This window comes from Salvia splendens, chromosome 15, assembly GCF_004379255.2.
Source record: "Salvia splendens isolate huo1 chromosome 15, SspV2, whole genome shotgun sequence".
NCBI classification, from domain to species: domain Eukaryota; kingdom Viridiplantae; phylum Streptophyta; class Magnoliopsida; order Lamiales; family Lamiaceae; genus Salvia; species Salvia splendens.
This window is the reverse complement of record NC_056046.1, coordinates 6,552,600-6,568,728: the sequence shown is the minus strand read 5'-3', so window position 1 is coordinate 6,568,728 and position 16,129 is coordinate 6,552,600. Positions and strand designations below refer to the sequence as shown.

General features: G+C 43.4%; 1 protein-coding gene and 1 pseudogene across 4 annotated transcripts; both read left to right on the top strand.

Annotated features, from left to right (window-relative positions):
• The first annotated feature begins 200 nt into the window (after positions 1–200).
• LOC121767456 lies at positions 201–5,761 on the top strand. 4 transcript variants are annotated; one of them, XM_042163726.1, is made up of 13 exons: positions 201–474; positions 697–809; positions 1,886–2,057; positions 2,280–2,420; positions 2,512–2,666; positions 2,754–2,847; positions 3,528–3,598; positions 3,682–3,788; positions 4,143–4,264; positions 4,436–4,524; positions 4,853–4,912; positions 5,012–5,116; positions 5,305–5,761. In XM_042163726.1, exons 3-13 carry the CDS (start codon positions 1,913–1,915, stop codon positions 5,422–5,424), a joined length of 1,209 nt encoding a protein of 402 aa, XP_042019660.1. In that variant the 5' UTR covers positions 201–474; positions 697–809; positions 1,886–1,912; the 3' UTR covers positions 5,425–5,761. The 4 variants fall into 4 exon arrangements, with proteins under 4 accessions (XP_042019660.1, XP_042019659.1, XP_042019657.1 ...); XM_042163725.1 differs by lacking the exon at positions 697–809 and having other exon boundaries at positions 1,891–2,057; XM_042163723.1 differs by lacking the exon at positions 697–809.
• A 541-nt stretch (positions 5,762–6,302) lies between these two features.
• Positions 6,303–7,646, top strand: LOC121766631 (annotated as a pseudogene).
• Positions 7,647–16,129: the final 8,483 nt, after the last annotated feature.

Here is a 16,129-nt window from a genome sequence, read left to right as displayed (position 1 = left end):
TACATATCAGACAAAATCTAATAAATTAAAAGTTGAAATTAGAAATATATAATTTAAGACATTATAATAAAGTATAACATCCCAATTGAACTATATTCAATGAAAAAAATATAAATTTTAATAGTATCTAAGTATCATACCTACATAAATACATAAATAAATCTTTAAAGCCCTAAATAAAGCCCAAATATGGACTATCTAAATTAGTAAATCCCCAAACTCTAAAGTGGCGCCCTATATCTCCATCCTCTTCTTCTCTCGCCCGCTACTATCTCGTTTTGCTTCCCACCTAAATCGCCGCCGCCGCTCCACCGCCGTGCTTCGCCAGTTTGTCCTTGAGCTTCGTGCCTGCCTGCCGACCTCGGCCCGCCATTGTTCTCCATTCGTGTCTCCCATTGTTTAAACTCTCCGCTTAAACCTCACGATTTTGACCTCCCATTGTTCTCCATTCGTGTATCTTTCACGAATTTCGTGGTAAAGTTTGTTTCTTTTTTGGATATGGATCTTTGATTTTTGTTTTTTTGCTGAACAATTGCTGCTGTTTTGGGTTTTCTGTTTCTGGATTATACTCGATGGCGATGGTTCAGTTTGAATTTTCAATAAATATAAATTCAATATCTTGGGTTAGGTATCCCTCTCAAGAAGCAGGATTTCGATGCTAATTAAGTTTGATTTTTTTTATATCTTACATCTCAGGTCTTCTTTTGATGAGTAATAGCTCTTGAAAATTTAGACCCTCTCTTTAATTTTTGCTTTAACCACAATGCCAAAAGATTCTTCTTCATTGTGAAAGGGTGAAATCAACTGGGGTAAGATAATCGACTTTAACACTTGGGTGCAGCTGCCTTGTTTGATCAATTTTAATTGGCTATATGTATTAGGCGTGTAGCTTATTACTTGTCATTAATTAGTTGAATTTGTATATTCATAAGTTGTGGAAAATATCTTTTGGATAGTTTTTTTCCACATTTTCTTTTGCTTTTCTGGAAGTTGCACGGTAGACAGGTTAGTAATCTTGAATGTGCTTCAATATAATGATTTAAGTTGTTAACTTGTAGCTCTTGAATTCTGGTTATGTGAGTAGCTTCCCATCACGAGATTTGTGGATTTCGGTGATAAATGTAGCTGTGTTCGGGAGTTTATATGATGTTCTAACTGAAAATATGTTCTTTTGATATCTTGTGAGTATTCTTGTAGTTTATGTAGAATGACTCAGTATCAATACCTGTTATATAAAGTGTTCATATGGCTTGCTTTAGTGGAAATTTTAATTTCAGCCAAGTTTTTTCTTATAATCTACTCTGCACAGAGTCACAGACTTAAGTTTACGTGAACGGAGATGGTGGCATTTACTGTTGACTTAAACAAACCCCTTGTTTAATCTTATTTGAGAAGCTACTATTGCTCAATAGGAGCTGCCTCTTTTCTGTCCAATGGTTGTCATTCTCAAAATGACCAAAAGGGTAAACAAAATAGCTTCACATTTTCCCTCCAAAAAGGATAAAATTGTCTTTTCATCAAACTGACACTTTAGATTAGTATAGATTTGCTTTAATTTCAAAAAGAAAAAAATTGAATTTTTATAAAAACTTAATCTGGTCAAAATAGATTTGAAGTACGTTGACCACTGCATTCCGTCAATTTTAACCAATTCCGTCAAATTAGGACTAATAGTGGCCCGATTTCAAATGTGAGGGACCGAATAATCCAAAAGATAATGTTTTGGACCAAAATCAAAAAAACGCCAAATGTTAGGGACCATTTTGGGCCTTTAGTCTAGAAAAAAAGAAAGAAAGAAAGAAAGAAAATGGTGTCGAGGGTTTAAAACTCGTATGTTTCTACTTTCTAGCTCAAGGCTGTGAGAAATCGCCCATTTTTTATTCAGCGCAGTGGTGGAAGAACGTATGAGAAAATGCAAGCTATTGGATTGTTAACGCGTAGGTCGGCTAGGGTTTTCAGAAACCCTCCGCCGAGTTTGTTCAACCTAGTGTCCATGGACTCGTGTTGTGAGTTCAGCTCACTGCGCCGCGGCTTTCGCTCTGCTGCGTTTTTCTCAGGTATGATTTCTCCACAATTAATTAGTCTTAGACTATCAAAGTGTGAACTTCGAATTTCTGTAAATGAAGACTGGAGCTGAATAATGCAAAATAATATAGGCATTGGAAGCATTAATGTTAAACATTTGTTAGGAAAGGTGTTCTTTTTCCTCAAATTGATAGACTGGCATACTAGGCATCGTTGCAATGTATTTATTCCATGTGATATGGTCCAATTTGCAGGGAATATGCACGGAGGTTTTTCAAATGTTGAATTATTTAGTCGAAAAGATACAATACAAATCCCACCAGTATCAATGATGGCATCGAGCAGATTGTTTTCTTCAGAAGCGCCAGAGAGTGGAAATGCTTCTGCTGCAGATGGTTATACTTGTACAAAAATTTGCTAGTTTTTTTGTATGGGTATAGAAGGAGTTTATTTAGCTTGCGAATCCATGTGCTGTTTTTGGTGCAGAGACAGTGAAGGAAATATATGATAAGTTGCTAGACAGTATTGCAAAGAGAAGAACTGCACCTCCGAATGCGTGGATGTGGTCGCTCATTGCTAAATGCTCTACCACAGAAGATATTAAGCTCTTGTTTGACATTCTGCCGAAACTTCGTGCTTTTGTAAGTAGTTATTAATTTTGGTACTCAGATTTGTTTTCTTTTTCTTGTGTATTTGTTTATATGTCTTTTTTGGTTTATGGTTTGCAGAGACTCTCCAATCTTAGGATACCCAATGACTTTAACAGCGCACTTTGTAGGGCAGTTACACAGGCTTGTGTTCGTGCAGGAGCTGTTGACGTTGGTAAGAGTCTTATTTTCATATTTGGACAATGTGTTTTCTTCTTTTTCTTTCTTTCTCTTTTTTCATTCACCCACATCTGAGGCTCTGTATGACCTTATATGTGTATATGTATAGTTACAATCTTTATTGTGCTTGACATGGCCTAAGACGCCTAGTATATCATTTCCAACGTTTGCTAGCACAAAATTGAACAAATTGCCCTTGGTATGCCTATGCTGATGAGGACATGCTCTCTTGTTTGGTTGATAAATATGGATTTAGAAAGAATGCATTCTTTCTAGGAAATGAAGTAAGACAATAATTGTGTTACTAGTGATTTGTGTCATGTATTTTGAGTACTAAAAAATTGCTAGTTTTATTACAGTCATCTATTTTCCTATTGTGACGGTCATCAAACTCTGCATGATTGTTTTTTGAATTACAAGTCACACAACCCAGACTCACTCACTGGAGTTGACTTGAACCCCATCCTATTGGTTAGAGGGGAAGCGTCCTGCCAAATGAGCTACCAGCCTGCCCTTAGCCATCACTCTGCATGATTTATATTTTCTTCTTTTTATGACCCTTTACTTATCATAACAGCATTATTTGTAAGGTCCAACCTTATTGATGATCTTTCTTTTATGTTCTCCTCATTTTTCTTAGCAGTATGGAATATTAACAACAATATATGCAAACAGGTATGAAGGCACTGTGGAAACACAACTTATATGGATTGACTCCTGACATTGGCTGTGCTCACCAGCTCTTGGTACGTACATGTTCTTTCAATTGTCTCCTTTTGTTATTTGCAAGCATGCATGGACATTTATAGTGTTTCTTTCATGGATGCAGTTGCACGCTAAACAACATAATGATGTGAAACTGATGGTCAAAGTAATTAAAGTTTTGATGAAAAATTATATACCTTTGCAACCTGGCACGGCGGATATAATTTTCAGGTATATGTTAAGTAACAAACCCTTTCAATTTTTGTATTTCTGACTCTTCTGGATTTCAATATTAACTGTCTGGTTTCTGTATTTCGTGGACTTTCTTATTTCCTTACTTCCCTTTCTTCTCAAACGAAATTTATGACAAGACATGCATACCTAGCTAGAGTCATGATGGAGAAATGATTAGGTTAATGATGTTGCAGTAAAAATTATAGCAGCTCCATCTGGTCTTAGTTGTTTACAGTTTTCTGATCCTCTTTATTTACTTTTTTAACTGATTGGGAATATTCTTTTCCTCATTTTGTTCCACATGTTTCACTTGTAAATTTACATTTTCCTACTGGATTTTGCCTACTGCAGCATATGTTGTAACACGGACAGATGGGATCTGATATCGAAGAATGGGAAAAGGTTTGTCAAATCAGGAGTAAGCCTCAGACAGACTTCATTTGACATGTGGATGGAATTCGCTGCCAAAAAAGGTCTTAACTGTTTCTTTTCTGATTAGAGTCTACTTTCTGGATATCATTTCCCCTGCAGTTTCAAATGATTGGCTTAGTATAATAGTATGAGTATTTGATCTTGTAATGATGGGATTTTATTCTTCACATGAAGAAATGTCTTAACTAGTTCATTAATGCTTATTCTTGCAGGAGATGTTGAATCCTTGTGGAAGATTGAGAACTGGAGATCACAAGCTATGAAAAAGCATAGTGTTTCGACTGGATTTTCCTGTGCAAAGGTAATGTATTGGTTCTGCTATTGGCTTCCTGCGCTATTGAGTATTTTGAGGATTTTGATCCGACCCCTTAAAAGATTATTTGATTATTCTTCATCACTTCATGTTTTATCATCTGGTCGTTTATTGCCAGTGAGGTTCTAGTTTCTTTCTATCGATCACTTGGCATACTTTATCCCAACATAACTGTTAAGTGCAAACATTAGAAGGAGAACTTGAAATTTTGTGTCGAACTTGTAATGTTTTGTATGATAGCCAGTAGCCATTATATACACTACTATATAAAGGATCTTGCATTGTTGTGCATGAAGCTTAACCTCGATGTGTCCAGGGTTTCCTTCTTGAGCATAAGCCCGACAATGCCGCTGCTATCATTCAAGTGCTTTATCAGGTACGCATTAGGCTGATATCAATAAATTAGTACATTAAAAAATCAATTTAAACCCTGTCATATTACAAATTTTGAAGTGAGTATTTTCCGTATGCCCAGACTGTTTCTGACCTCAAAAGGCCATCTATCACGGTTGAACTTCAGAAGCTAGTTAGCGAATGGCCTTTGGATGTTATAAAGCATCAAAATGACGACAACAGAAAGGTATTCTCATTTCCTTTTTCATATTTTTTTCACTGTAAGGCTTTTATGGTCCCTTTTCATCTCGTCAATGAGCTTGATCTTTGCTGTGGGCCCGTGGCATGATATATGAAACTAGAACATTTCAAGTTATTACCGTAGCCAACCTAATGGTCATTGCATGTGGCAATCTAACCTCGCACGTTTCTCAGGCATTTGCTGCAGCATTACAAACAGATATCTCGGAGCTGATCAGTGCTCTACAAAGCTTGGGTGTGAGAGAAAACGTCACCCTGGTGCAGTTTGGCGAAAACGGACCCATCTCTGCTTAGAAGCCTTGGATTTTGGTATCAAATGGCGAAGGGTTTTGCTACAAGACAGGCTAGTTGAATTCTATGATCTCTGCTGCAGCAAGAAATTTTGACAGTACTCTTACAAATTCCATCGTTTTCAGATCAACAATTTCAGCATAACCGCAAATCCAAAAGCGAAGTCTCTTTTACTAGTTGCACAAGCGCATAAAATAACCGTTATTATGCTTTTCGAAATGATAAACTTTATGAAGTAATGAAATTGCTATTTCCTCAGCTTTTTTTTTTTCTCATGAAATATTGTGACATCCCAAATAATATTGTTTTAATCATTTTGCAAGATAGACCAAGATTTTTACCTCTCTCTCTAAATTTCAATGCATATTTCTTTATTCTTAGGCTAGGCCAACTAAGGCTAGTAGTAGAACCTTCTATAGGGACTTGGCTGGACAACCCATCACTAGCAATTGTTTCTAAGGGTGTCCACTATAGGGGGCGGACAGCCCCCTCCCACCGCCGCCCTCCTTCTCGAACCGCCGCGCCGCCGCGTCAGCCGCGGCTACTGCAATAGACAGCCGCGGCTATAGCCCCACTCCTCTCTCTGCCACCCTCAGCCGCGTCCTCGCCCCGCACGCGGCTATCCCGCGTCCGCCACCTCCCTCCCCCCTTCGCCGCGTCCGCCTCCGGGGCGGACAACTCCGCCACTATAAGGCGCCCCGCTTTCGCCCCAAACGCGGCGTCCGCCGCGTCCACAGTATAGTGGACGCTCTAATGCGATGTTTTCGAGGTGACTGTTCCTCCACCAATTTATTAAATAACTCCAGCTCCATTTATTTGTCATATACCTGATATTAGAGGGGGGGGTGTGTGTGAGAGAGAGAGAGAGAGTTGTAGCCACCATGAATGCAAAACAAGGTGAGTTGAGAGTTTTGATGTTTCCATGGTTGGCTCATGGCCATGTTATTCCCTTTCTTGAACTAGCAAAAGGCCTTGCCAAGAAACACTTCCATGTCTACTTGTGCTCCACATCCATCAACCTCGACTCAGTCAGAAACAGTCTCAACAACAACGATCATATCCCGATCGAGCTAGTCGAACTTCCTCTCCCCGACCTCCCTCCACACTACTACACCACCAAGAACTTCCCACCCCACCTCATGCCCACCCTCGTGGAGGCCTTCCAGATGTCAGCCCCGGCCTTCTCCGACATCATCGCCGACCTCAAACCTGACTTGCTCATCTACGACGGCTTCCAGCCCTGGGCAGCCAGGGCCGCTGCGGCCCAGGGCATCCCGCCCATCTTCTTCTCCACTTCCGGCTCCACCTCGCTCGCCTTCTTCCACCACCACCACACTCATAAGAGCTGGGACTCCTTCCCTTCCGACGCCATACGGTTGAAAGAGCACGAGAAGAGGGCCGTGATCGCCGCAGGAGAATCCATCAAAGTCGAGAATGTTGATGATGGAGACTTCATCTTCGGCACCTTCAAACTCTCTTGTGAGATAGTCTTGATCAAGAGGCTACAGAGCGCGTTTGAGGGGGAGTACATGGACTATCTCTCTAGTTTATGCGAGAGAAAGCTCGTCCCAACCGGTCCCTTGATCGCGCATGGCGACGATGAAGGTGTTGATGATCGAGACCTTGAGATGATGAGATGGCTCGGTGAGAGAGAGGAAGGCTCAACTCTCTACATCTCATTTGGGAGTGAGAATTATGCGTCAAAGGAGCAAATGGAGGAGATAGCATAAGGGTTGGAGGTAAGTGGCGTCAACTTCATATGGGTAGCTCGGTCTCCGGTGGGGGATGACGCGGCCGTGCCGGAGGGGAGGAGGGAGAAGGGGTCGGCCGTCTTGGGGCATCGGAGTGTGGGAGGGTTCATGACACATTGCGGGTGGAGCTCAGTGACGGAGAGCGTGTACTACGGTGTTCCGGTGGTGGCGGTGCCGTTCAAGATCAGCCGGTGAATGCGAGGCTGGCGGTGGAGGCTGGCGAGGGCTATTAATGAGGTGTTTGGGGAGGGGAGGGAAGGGTTTAGGAGGAGAGTGGGGGAGAAGATGAAGGTGGAGGAGGAGGAAGCCATGGATGAAGTGGTGGAGGAGCTTTCCAGAATATTGAATAAGGGAAGGAGAGTAATACTACAACAGTATATATACAAAGGACTAATACTAGTAAATCTCATTTGTAACGTAAAACAACAGTATATGATGAGGCCGCAAATTTCTGATGTTAGTAAATGCAAGTAAAAATACGGATCACGACACAAAGGATTACGTGGTTCGATTTACTGAAGTAAATCTACGTCCACGGGAAGAAAAGAGGGCAGAGTTGTATTGCTTGATCTGGGATTACAGCTTACAATACACTTGCTATATAATCTATTTTGTCTCTAGAGAACGAAAGAGTCAGTCCCCCCTTCTGTCAGATCTAAGTTCTATTTATATATTGAACTGAGATCGTGGCTTGCGTCACCACCCTAAGTCGTGGAGATCATGGAGGTCATGAGATCCTGCGTGGCCACTAACTAGGCGGTGGCTTACATCATCAGCAATTATGTCGTGGATGTCGTGGAGGGCATGCATGAGTCCGCTATCTCCCAGTTCGGTCGAATACTGAGACCGAACTGCTGAATTATTGCCGAGCAGCTTTTGCCGATCTGAGAGTAGAGCTTGATGCCGACCTGAGAGCAGAGTTTGATTGATTGGCTTTTACCGAGCTGTAGGCTGGGGCCGAACTCTTTGGTTGTGCCGAACTGAACTCTTTAGTCATGCCGGACTGATACTCTTTAGTCATGCCGAACTGATACTCTTGCTTGGGCTTTACTGCTGTTGGGCTTTGTTTAGTACGTACTCCATCACTACCCCCCCCCCGGAAAGCGAAGTGAATTAGTTCGGCATTCTGAATAAAGGTACGGGGTAAGTTGATGTTTGTCTTCGGTCTTATGAAGTGAACTCTTCTTTGACCGAACTCGTCTTTGGTCTGATGAAATAAACATCTTTGACCGGACTCGTCTTTGGTCTGATGAAATAAACATCTTTGACCGGACTAAGCTTGTGTCCTAATTTGGCGAGTGTTATCGCTCGGATCGGACTTTCCGTTGTCCTAATTTGGGGATCGGACTTTCCCTTGTCCTAATTCGGCGAGTTTTATCGCGTGGATCGGACTTTCCCTTGTCCTAATTCAGGCAAGTTTTATCGCGAGAATCGGACTTATGTTGCAGTTCGTTTCAGACGAAGTGCTTGTTTAAGCTGAATTGTGGTCTTGTATCCTCTGTAGAAGCTTTGACTCACAATCGTTGGCTTATTGCAGCTCGTTTCAGACGAACTGCTTGTTTAAGCTGAATTGTGGTCTTGTATCCTCTGTAGAAGCTTTGACTTACAATCGTTGGCTTATTGCAGCTCGTTTCAGACGAACTGCTTGTTTAAGCTGAATTGTGGTCTTGTATCCTCTGTAGAAGCTTTGACTCACAATCGTTGGCTTATATATGTTCTAAGAAGGGGATCAGCCTTCGAAGAACAAGATACCTCAGTAACATTTGTAAGAGACGACACACACAGAGACAGACAAAACACACAGACAAAACGCACAGAGACAAATAAAGACCAAGTAAACCAAATAAAGCACATTGACCAAAAAGGACTCAAGACTGACTGACCGGACTGTCTCTTACAAATGGAACTTTTTGAGGTTGGAAATGTGCCATGTTCGGGGTACCTGTTCTCCTGACATGTGAGCCAATTTGTAAGACCCTTTGCCGAGGACTTCTGACACCCGATACGGACCTTCCCATGTGGGTTCGAGCTTGCCCAGCTTTTCTGCTCGGCTTACTTCGTTGTTTCTCAGGACGAGATCTCCCACTTGAAATTGCAGCTTCTTCACCCTTTGGTTGTAATACCGGGCTACTTGCTCCTTGTACTTGGCTGCTTTTATGCATGCCAATTCTCTTCTTTCTTCGGCAAGATCTAGCTCGGCTCTCAGTCCGTCGTCATTCATTTCTGAGGAGAAATTTAGAGTTCGGGGACTGGGTACGCCGATCTCCACCGGAATCACGGCTTCAGTGCCGTACACCAGACTGTACGGAGTTTCACCGTTGGAGGTTGTGGGTGTAGTTCGGTAGGACCATAGGACTTGAGGGAGATTTTCTACCCATTGTCCTTTGGCTTGTTCTAACCGAGCTTTTAACCCTTTCACCAGGATACGATTTGTTACCTCCGTTTGTCCGTTTGCTTGTGGATGAGAGACCGAAGTGAACCGCTGTTGAATATTCAGCTCTTGGCACCAATTCTTGAACGTCTTGTCGGTGAACTGAGTCCCGTTATCCGAGATGAGGATGTGGGGTATGCCAAATCGGCACACTATGTTCTTCCAGACGAAATCCAATGCCTTCGAGCTTGTTATCGTAGCTAATGGTTCAGCTTCCACCCACTTCGTAAAGTAGTCCACGGCAACGATTAGGAATTTCATTTGCCGAGGAGCTTGAGGAAGTGGTCCCACTATGTCTATGCCCCATTGCATGAAAGGCCAAGGGCTTTGCATAGTGGATAGATCGGTCTGCGGCATCCTTGGGATATTGGCATGGATTTGGCACTTCGGGCATGTCTTGACGAGCTGCACTGCTTCTTGCACCAAGGTTGGCCAATAATATCCCCATCTTAGAACTTTTTTAGCTAAAGCTCTAGCTCCGATGTGGCTGCCGCATGATCCTTCATGAACTTCTCTGAGGATGTAGTCCGTCTCTTCTGGTCCTACGCACCGCAATAACGGCTGGAGGTAAGACTTTCTAAAGAGGACTCCTTCATGAAGTTCGTACCGAAGTGCTCGGCACGTGATCTTCCGAGCTTCTCTCTTATCCTCGGGCAATTGTCCTTGATCCAGATACTGCAAGATCGGCGTCATCCAGTTCGGCGAGCTGGATACTGAATGTACCTCGGCTTCATCAATGCTTCGATGCATTAGTTCTTCCGCCTTTGAGCTCGGATCTGAGGCCAACTTACTTAAGGTATCTGCTCGGCTATTTTCCGCTCTGGGAACGCGGATTATCCGAAAATAGGAGAAACTTCGGCTGATGCTTTGCGCTTTGTCCAAATACTTCTTCATTCTCTCGTCACGAGCTTCACTTGTACCCAACATGTGATTTACTATGACTTGGGAATCACAATGGACTTTGAGAGATTTGACAAGCAGACTTTGCGCTAACTGGAGTCCGGTAAGGAGGGCTTCGTACTCGGCTTCATTATTAGTAGTGGGGAATAGGAACCGAAGTGAGTAGGTTACCTCGTGTCCGTTGGGAGCGATGAGTAAAATACCGGCTCCACTTCCCATCTTGTTTGAAGCTCCATCTATGAATCCGCTCCAGCAGTCTGGCGGCTCTACTTCGGATTCCAAGGGCTGTGCTAGTTCGGCATTGGCAGACTTTTTCTGTTCGGCAATGACAGGGATTGCTTGATCGAACTTGGCCTCTGTAAGAAAATCTGCCAAGGCTTGTCCCTTGATGGCTTTCCGAGGTAGGTACTCGATTGAGTGTTCTCCCAGCTCTATGGCCCATTTGGCGATTCTGCCTGATGCTTCTGGCTTGGTCAAAACTTGCCGAAGAGGCAGATCGGTTAAGACGCATACCTTGTGAGCATAGAAGTATGGCCGCAGTCTCCTTGCTGCATTTACTATCGCCAGAGCAATTTTTTCCAGAGGTTGATACCTTGTTTCTGGACCTCTTAATGCTCGGCTTGTAAAGTAGATGGGAAACTGCTTTAGGCCTTCTTCTCGTACAAGCACCGCGCTGATGGTTTGATCTGATGCCGCTAAGTATAAGAATATTACTTCGGCTTCGGTTGGAGCAGAGAGAATAGGAAGCTCGGCTAGATAACTTTTGAGCTCGTCGAAGGCCTTTTTCTGCTCGGCTCCCCACTCGAACTTTGGTGCCTTTTTCAACACCTTGAAGAACGGCAGTTGCTTTTCGGCTGATCGGGAAAGGAATCGACTCAGTGCGGCTAGACATCCGGTTAGCCTTTGCACGTCATGTATGGACTTCGGCATTGCCATGTTCTGAACGACTTGAACTTTTGAGGGGTTTGCCTTGAGTCCGTCCTTTGAAACCCAACAACCCAGAAACTTTCCCGAATCTACCAAAAAGGTACACTTTTGGGGATTAAGTTTGAGGTTGGCTTTCTTGAGCACGTTGAGAGTGGACTTGAGGTTGTGCTCGTACTCCGAAGTGCTTTTGCTTTTGACGACTATATCGTCAACATACACTTCGACCTCCTTTCCAATCAGGTGCCGAAAAAGCTTGTCTACCATCCTTTGATAAGTGGCTCCGGCATTCTTTAAACCGAATGGCATCTTTTTATAAGCGAAAATGCCGAAATCGGTAATGAAAGCTGTTTTCGGAGCGTCACTCTCATCCATCAATACTTGGTGATATCCTTTGTATAAATCAAGAAAACAGAAAATTTCGAAGCCGATCAAAGCTTCTACTTTTTTATCTATATTCGGAAGGGGATAGCAATCTTTAGGACAGTGCTTGTTTAGATCGGTAAAATCTATGCACATCCGCCATCCTCCTCCTTTTTTCTTGATCATCACAGGATTGGCCACCCAAGAAGGATATTTCACCTCGAATAGTACATCCGCTTTTAGTAATTGGCGGACTTCGTCATGGATGACTTGGCTTCTTTCTGCCGCAAAGAGTCTTTGCTTCTGTTTTACTGGCCGGATTGAAGGATCAATATTTAACCGATGAGTGATTACCTCGGGGGGCACTCCGGTCATGTCCAACGAAGACCATGCAAAGACGTCTTTGTACTCCTTGAGGAGCTGAATGGTCTTTTCCCGGAGTAGAGGCGTTCCTGCGAAGCCGATCTGGACCGTTCTGGATGGATCATCTTCGTATAACTGAACGGTCATTGAGTTCGGCTCTGAAGTGACTTCAGTCATCTCGCTCGCCTCTGACTCCGGTTGCTGTGATTGCTATGCTTGATGGTGCCGAACTGATTGCTCGGCACTTTTAAGCGCAATCTGCAGACATTCTTTTGCTCTCTTTTGATCACCTCGGATGACCGCTATCCCACCTTTAGTGGGGATCTTGATGGTGAGGTGATAAGTAGAGCAAACGGCCCGAACTGTGTTGAGCCAGTCTCTTCCCAGGATGATGTTGTACGGGGACCGAGCTTTCACCACAAAGAACTCGATCATCATATTGGAGCTTGTAGGCGCTTTTCCCACCGTGATCGGAAGGCTGATAATACCTTCAGGGCGGGTGTCCTCCTGGGCGAAACTTTTCAAAGGAAGTGGAGCCGGACTGAGCCGAGCTGGATCCACTTCCATTTTATCGAAACATTCTTTAAAAAGAACGCTGACTGACGCTCCTGTATCCACAAATACTCTGTGGATCAGTTTGTTTGCCACTCCGGCTTGAATGACAATAGCGTCTTGGTGAGGAGAGATGGCTGGGACGGGATCGGCATCTGAAAATGTAATCACTTCGTCTTTCTTCAGCCTTTTATGTGTCGGCTCCTCTTGATTGGAACCTCTGCGTTCTGCTTTTAAGGACGACTTAGTCTTCCCGGCAGGGAGAGCATCAATAGTCTGGATTACTCCATCATATTGCGGCTCGTCGTCGTCTTCGGGATCTTCATGCCTTTTCGGATCCTGAGGATTGCAGTTCGCACCTCTCTGCCTTTTGTTCTTTTTCGGCTGCTTGCTTTGGTATTTTTTTAACGTTCCTGTTTTCACAAGAACATCAATACCTGCAGCCAAATCTCGGCACTCCTCGGTATCGTGTCCGTGGGCTTGATGGAAGGAGCAATATTGATCCTGAGGTCGCCGCGCGGCCGATTTCGTCATCCGCCTTGGTTTTTCGAACATTTCGGAATGTAGTTCGAAAATTTCCGCTCTTGACTTGTTTAAGGGTACGAACTGAGCGGGCGGCTTCTCAGGATTGAGACGTGGTCCCAATCTGCCTCGTACCGGTGCCCTTTGAATTCTTTCAAAAGGAGTTCGGCGAGGAAGCCTCTGATCGCTATGATCGGGCTTCTTTTCGTCCCCTCGGGATGAGCTGTCTAAAGACCGTTTTCGACGGTCTGCCTCATCCGCACGGGAAAACTGGTCCGCAATGTCCCACATTTCTTGAGCTGTTTGCGGACCGCACTCCACGAGCTTTCTGTAGAGAGCTCCGGGCAGGATTCCATTTTGGAATGCCGAAATGACAAGTAGATCGTTGAGATCATCTACTTGTAGGCATTCCTTGTGGAATCTCGTCATGAAGTCGCTGATCTTTTCGTCGCGACCTTGACGTATGGAAAGCAGCTGAGCCGAAGTGATTCGGACTTCCGCTTTCTGAAAGAACCTCCTATGGAATGCATCCATTAGATCTCGGTAAGATCTAATGCTGCCTTGGGGGAGGCTATCGAACCATCTTCTTGCGTTCCCGATGAGCAGCTCGGGAAACAGCTTGCACATGTGGACCTCGTTGAGACCCTGGTTCGCCATGTTATATTGATAGCGTCCCAAGAAATCATGAGGATCCATGAGTCCGTCATAGGTTATCGACGGAGTTCGGTAGTTCCGCGGCAAAGGAGTTCGGGTGATAGCGTTCGAGAACGGAGTCTTTAATGCTCCGTACATGGCGAACCCGACATCTCTTCGGTACGGAGGAGATGGAGTTCTCCTGTGGTTCCGGTACCGAGGAGGAACAGGAATATGTCGGGGTTGAGGATTCTTTCTCCTGGAAGACACGTCACTACTGCGGTAGTGACTTTCATGCCTAGAAGAGGAGGGAGAATCCGTCGTTGTCTTCTCCGGCTGTTGGCTTTTCTGCAGGAAGGTTAAGAACTCCTCCTGCTTCTCGGCCAAAAACAACTTGACAGCCTCGTTCAAATTGGGCTGCTGGGAAGACTCGGTGTGATGAGTCTTTGAGCGGCTTGTTCCTTCTCCGTGAGAACTGGAAGTAGATTTCTCACGAGGTTGCTTTCCAGGCCTATGGGCTGCTGGATTAGCTTCCTCATGGTTATCACGGACGGAGGCACGGGTGTTATGTGATCTGGTATGCATTTTTTTTTTGTTTTTGGTGGAAAAAGGATCAAAAATTCGCTTTATCACAGATTTGGTTCTCTGGTTCCCACAGACGGCGCCAGTGATGAGGCCGCAAATTTCTGATGTTAGTAAATGCAAGTAAAAATACGGATCACGACACAAAGGATTACGTGGTTCGATTTACTGAAGTAAATCTACGTCCACGGGAAGAAAAGAGGGCAGAGTTGTATTGCTTGATCTGGGATTACAGCTTACAATACACTTGCTATATAATCTATTTTGTCTCTAGAGAACGAAAGAGTCAGTCCCCCCTTCTGTCAGATCTAAGTTCTATTTATATATTGAACTGAGATCGTGGCTTGCGTCACCACCCTAAGTCGTGGAGATCATGGAGGTCATGAGATCCTGCGTGGCCACTAACTAGGCGGTGGCTTACATCATCAGCAATTATGTCGTGGATGTCGTGGAGGGCATGCATGAGTCCGCTATCTCCCAGTTCGGTCGAATACTGAGACCGAACTGCTGAATTATTGCCGAGCAGCTTTTGCCGATCTGAGAGTAGAGCTTGATGCCGACCTGAGAGCAGAGTTTGATTGATTGGCTTTTACCGAGCTGTAGGCTGGGGCCGAACTCTTTGGTTGTGCCGAACTGAACTCTTTAGTCATGCCGGACTGATACTCTTTAGTCATGCCGAACTGATACTCTTGCTTGGGCTTTACTGCTGTTGGGCTTTGTTTAGTACGTACTCCATCAGTATACAAAGAACATTTGCCCTTTTTAAGTGGTTTGAGATAGAAACTGGTCACCAATTACACCATTTTAAATCCTACTCTATTGCTTGGCTTTTATTATGTTAATTTTATTTCAGCTGCAGTTATTAATGAAATAAATTCCTATCATTAATAATTAACAAAGACTTACTATTTTAGATGGGAAGAGACTTAATTTAGATCTGACGCCACTTTTTAGTTGAAATTTTAACAAGAGACTTATTCCTATCATCTGGAGTAATTAAAAAAATAAAAATTTAGCTGCTTCACCTTCTTCAAATCTTAACAGCAGGGCTTTGCTCTTCTTCAAGAAACTGATGAGTTTTTTGCCTGAAATAGTTGGCTGTCTTTCCATCTTCAAATAGCTTCAACTTCAAGAATCTTCCTTAGAACTACACCTACTATCACATGATATCATACTATACTTTTTCGTCTACCATTAATCATCTCAATTTGTTATTTCGTTCGTTCGTGAATAATTATCTCATTTGTTTCTTCGTCTCACTATAAACAAGTTACTTTTCTTTTTGGGACGTCCCATCTAGGAATGTCAATTGGGTCAACCCAACGAGTTTTTGGTCAATTCTACTTGGGTTGTGGGCTAATTGAGTGCAAGTTAATCGGATTGAAATTTTATCGGGTTAAAATTTTCCAATCCTAAAGTCTAGTAGGCTAATCGGGTTCAAAGCAAATAATTAAAGTATAAATTATATAAGAAAATAAAATTTTGTAATATTAAACCATTAAAGTATGAAAAGGCCAAAATTGGTCCTGAATCTATGTCTATTTTACGATTTTGGAATTTTTGAGTCCTGAACATTTCAAATTGGATCACAATTGGTCATGTACTAACTGTTCCGTTAGTGTTTAACAGTCAACGGTCTAATCCCGAATTTGACCAAATTAGACTGTTAATTATGATTTTTTTACTC

Excerpts from the sequence above, each read along its gene's own strand:
- LOC121767456 (XM_042163725.1), top strand. The coding sequence starts at position 1,913 with ATGCAAGCTATTGGATTGTTAACGCGTAGGTCGGCTAGGGTTTTCAGA. Across the intron at positions 2,421-2,511 it reads AAATGCTTCTGCTGCAGATG|AGACAGTGAAGGAAATATAT; the intron begins GTTATACTTGTA and ends TTTTTGGTGCAG. Across the intron at positions 3,599-3,681 it reads GCTGTGCTCACCAGCTCTTG|TTGCACGCTAAACAACATAA; the intron begins GTACGTACATGT and ends TCATGGATGCAG.